This window comes from Coregonus lavaretus (genome assembly GCF_964263955.1).
Source record: "Coregonus lavaretus genome assembly, chromosome: 16".
NCBI lineage: Eukaryota > Metazoa > Chordata > Actinopteri > Salmoniformes > Salmonidae > Coregonus > Coregonus lavaretus.
In genome coordinates, this window is record NC_140003.1 from 1,456,353 (window position 1) to 1,469,118 (window position 12,766).

Here is a 12,766-nt window from a genome sequence, read left to right on the forward strand (position 1 = left end):
CAGGCCACCTCTCCTGAGCAACCGCACACAAGCGCTCACCCGTCTCACCTCTCTACGCCATAGCCTGGACAAGAAGCCTGAGATGAAAGAGCAGTTTGTCACCTTCATGGAGAAGATATTCGTAAACAACCATGCAGAGCCAGCACCCCCACTGAAAGATGGAGAAGAGTGTTGGTACCTCCCGACGTTCAGGGTCTACCATCCACAAAAGACGGGTCAGATCAGGGTGGTTTTCAACTCCAGCGCGCAGCAGTATGTTCTCTCCCTCAACAACGTGCTGCTCACAGGCCCAGACCTAAACAACAGTCTTCTGGGAGTTCTCACCCGCTTCAGGAAAGAACCTGTAGCAGTAACGGCAGATATCCACAGATGTTTTGTTGTGAGTGAAAATTACAGACTACCTGACATTCTTATGGTACAGAGACAATGACATCACAAAAGACATAATCGAGTACAGGATGAAGGTCAATGTCTTTGGCAACAGCCCATCTCCTGCCGTCGCCATCTACGGGCTCAGGCGAGCTGCTCAAGAAGGTTAGCAACACCACGGCGCAGACACTTGACAGTTCGTGGAGAGACATTTCTATGTGGATGATGGGCTCAAGTCTCTGCCCACAGACACAAAGGCCATCGACCTGCTACGAGAACACAAGCATCACTCACGGAGTCAAACCTACGACTGCACCAGGTTGCATCAAACAGTGCGACTGCGATGGAGGCATTTCCCCAAGAAGACCATGCCAAGGCGTAAAAGATTTAGGCCTCGGAGGAGAAACCACACCCATGCAACGCAGTCTTGATTTATGCTGGGAAATAGCAACAGACACCTTCATCTTCAGAGTATCAGTCAGCAGCAAACCATTCACACGACGTGGAGTCCTGTCAACGTTAAACAGTGCCTTCGACCCTCTCGGCCTGGTAGCTCCAGTAACCATACAGGGCAGAGCCATACAGCGGGAACTCTCCTCAGACACTTGTGACTGGGATTCACCACTCCCCGAATCAAAGCTGAAAGAATGGGAAGCATGGAGAGGCTCACTACAGGATCTGAAGTAGCATATCGCACGCACCTACACTAAGAACTGCCTCTCAAACGCAAAACGCACAGAGCTATGTATGTTTTCAGATGCTTCCAACAAAGCCATCGGTGCAGTGACGTACATCAGAGCTGCTGATGAAGATGAACAAAGTGAAGTGGGCTTTGTTTTGGGAAAAGCCAAGTTAACCCCTCAATCTGAGCCTACCATACCCCACCTCAAACTATGTGGAGCAGTGTTGGCAGTAGAAATGGCAGAGCTCATCCCAGACGAAATAGACCAATCAGACATCGTTAACTTCTACTGCAACAGTAAAGTAGTCTTGGGATACATATACAATGAGACTAAACGCTTCTACGTGTATATGCACAACAGAGTCCAATGCATCCGTCAATCAACACGCCCAGAGCAGTGGCACTACGTGCCCACAGAAGACAATCCCTCCGAACTCGCCTCAAGGTTCACGGGACTAGCATTCCTGTACAAACCAAACCAAGTTCACACAGAGACGCAAGTTCCCTTCGAGCTGGTCAGTCCAGACTTGGATGGTGAAATTCGCCCCCAGGTGACAAGCTACATCACTCAAGTAAAAGACAAGCCACTTACCTCAGAGCGCTTCGAGTACTTCTCCACCTGGAAATCCCTACTGATAGCTATCGCATTCCTCATCCATGTTGCTCGATCTCTCAAGCCAGACCTGATGGGCCAGCCGAACAAATGCAGAGGTTGGCATCAGTGCAGGTGCGCAAAGTGGAACTCAAGATTACTGCTCAGGGGACCGCCAAGAAGTTCCTGAGATCCGTCTAAGAGGTCATACTCCTTTTAGCCAAAGAAGACTGAGTGTTTGCCAGTCTTTGAGGTATGTGTGTAACGTTAATTAATAGTGGCTTCTTTCTGCCTTCTATTCTTTTGGCCAAGCACCTTTTTATTTGGCGCCATCCAGTGGCTGTTTTGTGTAGCCTCAGCTAACGTGTACAATGCTGTGCTACTTCTTTGTTGGTGGTAAAACAGGAAATTATGCAGTTCAGCCTCTATGTTGGAAAAGAGTAGTGTAAAACTGCTGTTTATCTTCTGCCATCCTTCTTGTTAAGCCGTCGTAAAGCATTGCCTGTAAGTACAAATAATTTCTAAGATATTAATCTCTTAGTATTGTAAGTCTTTTCTGCAGGTTGAGTTTTTAAGTAAATCGATTACATGTACTCCCTTGCTAGCCTGCCTAGATTCTCTCTACAGGTGATTTATCTTCTCACTTAAGTTAGCTTACATGTTATTTAGATGCTAATCCTGTTTAGAACAATATTCAAGCAGGATACATATGTTTTCTGTGTACAGTGTTGGTCAAGTATTGTATTGTTCACTATGTGACTATGAAACATCGGTTAGACTGTTGTGCATTTATATTGCCTTTTAGTCTGAGCTGCTCCAATAATTTAATTTTTCTGTATTGTTACAGTTTTACTCCGTTTCAACTATAAAACTGGAGGTTTATGGAAATCCCTGACTCGTTCGGTTCTTAATTGGAGTTTGGCTGGCTGTCAAATTATGGTTGCATACACCTTAAGGAGGACAGTACACTGAATGTTTTACCTTACTTCGAATAATGAGGCATGTCTTACCTTGCTTCAAAGTAGTCCATCCGTAGAAACATGGAGGCAATTATTTTATAAAACTTCCTCATGCCATTAACCAGCATTTCTCTCCTGTTCTATTGGTTTTCATATCAACTTTCTATCTTAGTCCAGAAGGCAAAGGCACAATCTTAGTAATATTAGCAACCCATCATAGTTGTTGGTATTAGATTCCCCCTCTTTCAAAATTTCTAACAGAGATTTTAATCTCTGTCACAGCTGCTCGCATTAGGTTTAGAATGGTGTTGTCCGCGAATTGTATTTTGGCAAATGTTTGAAAATTACATGTTATTAGCTGCTTCATTACAGGAGTTGCATGTTCAATAATAGGCTATAGCCTTTTAAACTGTAAGATGATAGGCTTTCTATTGTTGCAGGTTTCCATTAAGCGGTTAGTGAAAAATGTCCAGTGCATGCATAGTATCAGAGAGGAAGAGGCAAAGCAAGAGGTTTCACTATCACCAAAATCTGTCCAAAATAAGCCCAATACATTTCTATGGGCTTATTTTGGGCCTAAGCTTGTCGCTTGCCTTCCCGCCTTGGGCCGACTCTCATTGTTAGGTTGGAAAAATAAGAGTTGTGTCATTATATACAGATCTCTAATAGTATTTTCTGTTGGTCACATCATATTACTGTTTGGAAAATATTTTACCGTTTGTTGACCGATTTAATGAGGGTCGGTTAGTCGGCAGCAAAATTGACTGAAATTTGCAATCCTAAACACAACAAAATGTGGAATAAGTCAACGTGGATAAATACTTTCTGAAGGCACTGCATTTAGACAAACAAATAATTATATGTAGATCATAGAGAACATGAATGTTTTGACACGTCTCTTTTCCTCCCTCAATCCCCCAAAGGCCAAAAGTGTGTCTCCCTTGGCAGGGTTTTGTGGTATGCATATCAAAGGCACAAACATCACATGACTAATATAGAGGTTGAGTCATTTGTTCTGATTTGTGTCTCTCTTCTCCTCTCTAGTCCCCCAAAGTACACCGCTACCCCACGATGGACGCTGTCCCCCTCCTCCTGAGCAAAGTCAAACCTGAACCTCCTGAGGACCTGCTCTCCCACGACCCTCATTTCCAGACGCAGACCGAGCCTGTCGACCTGTCAATCAACAAACTCCGCCCCTCACCCCCCTCCATCACCTACACCGCTTCTCCTGTCACTTCTGCTTTCTCTCCGTCCTCCATTTCTTCTTTATCATCGTCATCCTCCTCTCCATCTGTCATCACATCCGCCTCGTCCGTGCTCACACCCGGGCCCCTGGTGGCCCCTGGAGCCGGTGTCCAGGGTCATCATCATCATCAGCAGCAGTTTTTGCACATCCTGCACCCTGTGCCGCCGCCACCCTCCAGCCCCCTGAACCTGGGAGGGGTACAGGGCATAGGAGGAGGAGTAGGGGGAAAGATGGGGGGCCACCACCTGCATCGTATCCCTGTGGTGGTACAGTCACTGCCCCTCATGTACACCACAGCCGTGCGCTCGCCCTCCAGCCTTCACAACAATGCCATCATGCTACCTCTGCTGGATAATCACAAGAGCCACCATAGCAAAGGTGAGACAAAAAGCAGGCTTGGTCTGTCTGTCTCTGTCTCTGTCTCTGTCTCTGTCTCTGTCTCTGTCTCTCTGTCTCTCTGTCTCTCTGTCTCTCTGTCTCTAAATATTTGAGTATATCTTTTCATGTGACAACACTGAAGAAATGACACTTTGCTACAATGTAAAGTAGTGAGTGTACAGCTTGTATAACAGTGTACATTTGCTGTCCCCTCAAAATAACACAGCGGTTTAGCCATTCATGTCTAAACCGCTGGCAACAAAAGTGAGTACACCCCTAAGTGAAAATGTCCAAATTGAGGCCAAAGTGTCAATATTTTGTGTGGCCACTCCTTAGGTGTGTCCAAACTTTTGACTGGTACTATATATACAGTACCAGTCAAAAGTTTGGACACACCTACTCATTCAAGGGTTATTCCTTATTATTATATATATATATATATATATATATATATATATATATATATATATATATATATATATATATATATATATATATATATATATATATATATATATACAGTGGGGAAAAAAAGTATTTAGTCAGCCACCAATTGTGCAAGTTCTCCCATTTAAAAAGATGAGAGAGGCCTGTCATTTTCATCATAGGTACACGTCAACTATGACAGACAAATTGAGAAAAAAAAATCCAGAAAATCACATTGTAGGATTTTTAATGAATTTATTTTCAAATTATGGTGGAAAATAAGTATTTGGTCACCTACAAACAAGCAAGATTTCTGGCTCTCACAGACCTGTAACTTCTTATTTAAGAGGCTCCTCTGTCCTCCACTCGTTACCTGTATTAATGGCACCTGTTTGAACTTGTTATCAGTATAAAAGACACCTGTCCACAACCTCAAACAGTCACACTCCAAACTCCACTATGGTCAAGACCAAAGAGCTGTCAAAGGACACCAGAAACAAAAGTGTAGACCTGCACCAGGCTGGGAAGACTGAATCTGCAATAGGTAAGCAGCTTGGTTTGAAGAAATCAACTGTGGGAGCAATTATTAGGAAATGGAAGACATACAAGACCACTGATAATCTCCCTCGATCTGGGGCTCCACGCAAGATCTCACCCCGTGGGGTCAAAATGATCACAAGAACGGTGAGCAAAAATCCCAGAACCACACGGGGGGACCTAGTGAATGACCTGCAGAGAGCTGGGACCAAAGTAACAAAGCCTACCATCAGTAACACACTACGCCGCCAGGGACTCAAATCCTGCATTGCCAGACGTGTCCCCCTGCTTAAGCCAGTACATGTCCAGGCCCGTCTGAAGTTTGCTAGAGTGCATTTGGATGATCCAGAAGAGGATTGGGAGAATGTCATATGGTCAGATTAAACCAAAATATAACTTTTTGGTAAAAACTCAACTCATCGTGTTTGGAGGACAAAGAATGCTGAGTTGCATCCAAAGAACACCATACCTACTGTGAAGCATGGGGGTGGAAACATCATGCTTTGGGGCTGTTTTTCTGCAAAGGGACCAGGACGACTGATCCGTGTAAAGGAAAGAATGAATGGGGCCATGTATCGTGAGATTTTGAGTGAAAACCTCCTTCCATCAGCAAGGGCATTGAAGATGAAACGTGGCTGGGTCTTTTAGCATGACAATGATCCCAAACACACCGCCCGGGCAACGAAGGAGTGGCTTCGTAAGAAGCATTTCAAGGTCCTGGAGTGGCCTAGCCAGTCTCCAGATCTCAACCCCATAGAAAATCTTTGGAGGGAGTTGAAAGTCCGTGTTGCCCAGCGACAGCCCCAAAACATCACTGCTCTAGAGGAGATCTGCATGGAGGAATGGGCCAAAATACCAGCAACAGTGTGTGAAAACCTTGTGAAGACTTACAGAAAACGTTTGACCTGTGTCATTGCCAACAAGGGGTAAATAACAAAGTATTGAGAAACTTTTGTTATTGACCAAATACTTATTTTCCACCATAATTTGCAAATAAATTCATAAAAAATCCTACAATGTGATTTTCTGGATTCTTTTTTCTCAATTTGTCTGTCATAGTTGACGTGTACCTATGATGAAAATTACAAGGCCTCTCTCATCTTTTTAAGTGGGAGAACTTGCACAATTGTTGGCTGACTAAATACTTTTTTTCCCCACTGTATATATATATATATATATATATATATATATATATATATATATATATATATATATATACACAGTGGGGGAAAAAAGTATTTAGTCAGCCACCAATTGTGCAAGTTCTCCCACTTAAAAAGATGAGAGAGGCCTGTAATTTTCATCATAGGTACATGTCAACTATGACAGACAAATTGAGAAAAGAAAATCCAGAAAATCACATTGTAGGACTTTTAATGAATTTATTTGCAAATGATGGTGGAAAATAAGTATTTGGTCACCTACAAAAAAGCAAGATTTCTGGCTCTCACAGACCTGTAACTTCTTCTTTAAGAGGCTCCTCTGTCCTCCACTCGTTACCTGTGTTAATGGCACCTGTTTGAACTTGTTATCAGTATAAAAGACACCTGTCCACAACCTCAAACAGTCACACTCCAAACTCCACTTTGGCCAAGACCAAAGAGCTGTCAAAGGACACCAGAAACAAAATTGTAGACCTGCACCAGGCTGGGAAGACTGCATCTGCGGTAAGCAGCTTGGTTTGAAGAAATCAACTGTGGGAGCAATTATTAGGAAATGGAAGACATACAAGACCACTGATAATCTCCCTCGATCTGGGGCTCCACGCAAGATCTCACCCCGTGGGGTCAAAATGATCACAAGAGCGGTGAGCAAAAATCCCAGAACCACACGGGGGGACCTAGTGAATGACCTGCAGAGAGCTGGGACCAAAGTAACAAAGCCTACCATCAGTAACACACTACGCCGCCAGGGACTCAAATCCTGCAGTGCCAGACGTGTCCCCCTGCTTAAGCCAGTACATGTCCAGGCCCGTCTGAAGTTTGCTAGAGTGCATTTGGATGATCCAGAAGAGGATTGGGAGAATGTCATATGGTCAGATGAAACCAAAATAGAACTTTTTGGTAAAAACTCAACTTGTCGTGTTTGGAGGACAAAGAATGCTGAGTTGCATCCAAAGAACACCATACCTACTGTGAAGCATGGGGGTGGAAACATCATGCTTTGGGGCTGTTTTTCTGCAACGGGACCTGGACGACTGATCCGTGTAAAGGAAAGAATGAATGGGGCCATGTATCGTGAGATCTTTAGTGAAAACCTCCTTCCATCAGCAAGGGCATTGAAGATGAAACGTGGCTGGGTCTTTCAGCATGACAATGATCCCAAACACACCGCCCGGGCAACGAAGGAGTGGCTTCGTAAGAAGCATTTCAAGGTCCTGGAGTGGCCTAGCCAGTCTCCAGATTTCAACCCCATAGAACATCTTTGGAGGGAGTTGAAAGTCCGTGTTGCCCAGCGACAGCCCCAAAACATCACTGCTCTAGAGGAGATCTGCATGGAGGAATGGGCCAAAATACCAGCAACAGTGTGTGAAAACCTTGTGAAGACTTACAGAAAACGTTTGACCTGTGTCATTGCCAACAAATGGTATATAACAAAGTATTGAGAAACTTTTGTTATTGACCAAATACTTATTTTCCACCATATAATTTGCAAATAAATTCTTTAAAAATCCTACAATGTGATTTTCTGGATTATTTTCTTCTCATTTTGTCTGTCATAGTTGACGTGTACCTATGATGAAAATTACAGGCCTCTCTCATCTTTTTAAGTGGGAGAACTTGCACAATTGGTGGCTGACTAAATACTTTTTTTCCCCACTGTATATGTATATATATTTATATATATATATATATATATATATATATATATATATATATTAATAACATTCCACTCATAAGGCCTCTAGGTCATTTGACTGCAGGAACGGACTACAGACAAGTACACTGAATTTAGACTGCCAAATGCTTATTTAGACACAATCACCATCTCTTCAAAGTAAGTTAATAAATATAGTCCAGTTTGTAACATTCTTTATTTAATTGGCTTTTAAATTAAGTGTTATTTAATGTAGGCTTTGAACTTACTGATGTATGTCCATTTAAAGTGGTTAGAATTCATGAAAATGTTGATGGTAGTATGATAAACCAAAGAAAATATAAATTGTCATCAAGTTTTATACATTTATGTTTACTTTTTGAAATTATTAATATTACTGAATAAAAAATTTTTAAATCTAAAAATTGATAGGTAGATACAAAAATTTGATTTCGGCCTTAAGAGCGCACAAGAGTTATGGGCTATGGGAGAGATAACCGGAGAGAGAAACAGGATATACAATATCATAGTACGGGACAGAAGGAAAATAAGTTTAACATATTCCTTACAGTAAGATTCCCCTCTTATTACTAAGAACAGCTACACCACAAATGGTGACAATGATTTAGTGGATTTAGTTTGAACCCTTACATTGTTTTTCATTAGTTTATTCTGATTAATTATGGAAACGTCAGCTAGCCACAAACTTTTCCAGCTAGCTATCAAGCTAATAACATATTAGCCACAAACTGGGAGAAGTGGCTGAAATGTTAAGAAAATATCCTGTTAGCGTTGAACATCAAAGATCATGCATGGAAACGTGCCATGCTACTCCACTGTGGTGGGGAGCAACTTTTCGATATTTCACCAAGGAGAGTGCCCTGCAAATGGCCCTGGGTCTCACCCATAGTTGTAGTTCCCAAACCAAAGCAACCTGGCAAAATCAGAGTGTGTGTGGATATGAGACGTACAAATCAGGCTGTCAAACGTGAGAGGCACCTCACGCCAATGGTTGACGACATGATAACAGACCTTAATAGTGCAAAAGTCTTCCCAAAACTCGACCAGACAGCGGGGTACCACCAACTTGAGCTGCATCCTCTACATCACCACTTTCACAACTCATGGTGGCCTGTGGCGCTACAAACACCTCAACTTTGGGATATCCTCAGCTGCAGAAATCTTTCAAAACACGATCCCAGGTGTTCTGAACATTAGCGATGACATACTGGTTTGTGGCTCAACTCAACTAGAACATGATGAGCGTTTAGAGAAAGTCCTCACACGACTACGGAACTGCAACTTGACTGTCAATGCTGCCATGTGTGAGTTCAACAAAACAACAGTGCTATGTGTTTTCTGCAGACCCCAAAAGGTTGCAGCAATCAAACAGACCACAGCTCCTCAGAACCCTGAAGAAATCCAGAGCTTCTTAGGCCTTGTGACTAACTGTGGGCTTTTCATTCCAGACCTGGCCACCAGGAAACAACCCCTCAGAGAACTCACAAAAAAAGACCAACTGGGATCATTTTAGGGTACAATTTTTTTTGCTGAAAAACAGACTCAGCAGTGACACAGTCATTGACTACTTAGATCAAACAAAAGACACTGAAATCGTGGTGGATGCCAGCCCAGTGGGTCTTGGCGCAGTCTTAACCCAGACTGGTTCGGATGGAAAAATGCACACGTGGAGTGATGCTATTCACAGATGGAGAGGAAGGCACTGGGCATCATCTGGGGTTGCTTTCATCTTCAGCTCTACTTAGTGAGACACACCTTCACTGTCATTACTGACCACAAGCTGCTTGTGCCTATCTTTCAACAAGCCCTCGTCCTCCCCTCCTCCAAGAATAGAACGATGGTTGCTGAAACTTCAAAACTTCACGTTCTCTGTTGTCTACAAGGCTGGATCTGGCAACCCAGCTGATAACTTCTCCAGACACCCAGTCCCAGAGCAGGGGCCCAACGACAATCATGCCTCAGAGCTAGCAGAAGCTCATGTCCGCTTTGTGGTCAAGCACAATGTTCTGCGTGCTATGAAACTGGCTGAAATCCAAGCAGCAACACAGTCTGACCCATGTTACATTTACATTTTACATTTTAGTCATTTAGCAGACGCTCTTATCCAGAGCGACTTACAGTTAGTGATTACATATTTTTTTTATACTGGCCCCCCGTGGGAATCGAACCCACAACCCTGGCGTTGCAAACACCATGCTCTATCAACTGAGCTACATCCCTGCCGGCCATTCCCTCCCCTACCCTAGACGACGCTGGGACAATTGTGCGCCGCCCATGAGTCTCCCGGTCGCGGCCGGCTGCGACAGAGCCTGGATTCGAACCAGGATCTCTAGTGGCACAGTTAGCACTGCGATGCAGTTCCTTAGACCACTGCGCCACTCAGGAGCTCAGCGGGGTACCACCAACCATGTCTACTCAGTCATCAATGGTGTTAGAACAGGACAGTGGCACACACTTCTGGAACACACAGCTGACCTATCTCCAACCCAACAGTCTCAACTACGCTGCCTACACAATAAGAAATCTGAACTGACTGCAACCAATCTGCTGTTCAGGGGAAATACACTTGTCATAACAGCAGCACTACAGTGCCGGGTAATAGAGATTGCCCGTGAAGTCCATCAAAGGAGTTGTAAAGACAACAAAGCTCCTTCGTGAAAAAGTATGGTTTCCTAATATTGATCAGAGAGTTGAGGACTTCATCAAAACCTGTATTGCATGCCAGGCAGTGACCAACATGCCATTCCATGCACCTCTTCAAATGACTCCACTCCCAGCTGCCCCATGGACTGAAGTGAGTGTTGACTTCTGCTCCTTGTCAAATGGAGAGTACCTGCTTGTCATTAGCGGTGTGTGGGTAAAATCACTGGGGGAGCCAAGCCGGGCTTGTTGGATATAAAAAACTGTAAAAACACCAGCAAATCAGCTCAGTGATTTTAATTTTCTAAATATTTTCCAAAGTATTCCCACGCATATTAGAGAGATATAAAGTATGTGATCGTATACAAATGTAAGCAAGGTTTGAAATGATTATGTTTTAGTCAAATATTATATCTGTTTGGGCTTCTTGCGGTCAATTTGCAGTCTACAAATGATTTGTAATTATGTTCCAGCCCCATGACATCCGCTCAAGAAAAACCGTGCCACGGCTGAATTTTGTTGATGATCCCTGACTTACTAAACAACTACTCATTTAGAACCACTGCGAGTTAAAGCAAATCAGCACAAAGAAAACATAAGTTAATTGACAGCATGCCAGGGCGGATTGCAGAGGTCTTGAAAAAGAAGGGTCAACACTGCAAATATTGACTCTTAGCGTAAACTTAATGTAATTGTCAATAAAAGCCTTTGACACTTATGGAATGCTTGTAATTATACTTCAGTATACCATAGTAACATCTGACCAAAATATCTAAAAACACTGAAGCAGCGAACTTTGTGAAGACCAATACTTGTCATTCTCAAAACTTTTGACCACGACTGTACAAGACTGAATGTTCTTCAGTAAAAAAAAAATTGCAACTGTTACTGCTGTTTTAACAAATGTTGTCTTCTAATTGTTTTGTCTTTGAGAAGTTAGGAGGAATGTTTTCAGGTTAAATGGGGTAAAGACAGAGCAAGAGAGAGAGAGAACGTTTGTGTGTAATTTATGTTCATGTGTGCGTGAGTGCATGAATGCCTGTGTGCATGCTTGTATGTGTGTGTGCAAGACTTGGCTGGTGTGGCCCTGACTGAACCTTCTGTTTTGGGTGTGGTTTTACAGTCGGCGTGTTTAAACCACCAGTGACTTTGGGTGTTTCTGTCAAGTGGACTGGAGCTGTATACTGGGGAGCAGATTGTTGTCAAAGAACCTTGTTTATCTGAGGTTGCTGTCTGTCACTCCCTCTCGGACCCTCCCATTTACACACACACACACACACACACATTGGGTAATTGGGAGGGTCCGCTGAGACGGACGTTTTAAACGCTGGGTGTCTGCTCTCTGGAAGAGGAGAGAGGACGAAGGAGAGGAAAAACAAGGCTTGCATAATAGGGTGGAGACCGATATTGAAAATGGCTGGCAGTGTACATTGAGAACACACTAACAGCAACATCAACAGCTCCACCCAGTGTGTGAGAAGAGATCAGTGGAATCGGGGTCAGCTTTGGGTGGGGCAGACACAGTCACTGTAGTGATACAGCCAGAACATGAGGCACACAGAGCATTGCATTGTACTGTACTGTCACTGTGTGTGTGTGTGTGTGTGTGTGTGTTTGTTTTATGCGTGATACAGACAGAACATTGCACTGTACTGTAGAGTCATTGGGTTTGGTAGTACTTATGCAATAGTCCCCTGTAGCTCAGTTGGTAGAGCATGGCACTTGCAACGCCAGGGTTGTGGGTTCGTTTCCCACGGGGGGCCAGTATGAAAATGTATGCACTCACTAACTGTAAGTCGCTCTGGATAAGAGTGTCTGGTAAATGACTAAAATGTAAACAAACTGTTTTTCTGGTTGGAAAAGCAATGCAGAGCGAGCCAAAGTACTGTACTGTCCTTTCACTACAGGCACACTAACACATAGTTGAACGCACACTCATGTACTGCTTTGTAGGATTACACAACCTGCCCCCTTAATAGACACACTATTGTTATATTTTTATGGAGAGTCACCCTCGTTTTGTATTTTTATGCTTTGCTGACAGACAGATTAAAAACAGTGGGAGATAGATGAGGAAGAGACACAGCGCAACTGTAGAT

At 43.4% G+C, this 12,766-nt stretch overlaps 1 protein-coding gene across 2 annotated transcripts in view; it reads left to right on the plus strand.

Moving 5' to 3' along the window:
• klf12b (Kruppel like factor 12b) overlaps window positions 1-12,766 on the plus strand; it is a 192,163-nt gene that overhangs the window by 106,677 nt on the left and 72,720 nt on the right. For both annotated transcript variants that reach the window (XM_084179501.1, XM_084179502.1), the window contains exon 3: window positions 3,647-4,226. In XM_084179501.1, coding sequence (XP_084035627.1) covers window positions 3,647-4,226 — 580 coding nt within the window. The remainder of the gene's footprint in view (window positions 1-3,646; window positions 4,227-12,766) is intronic.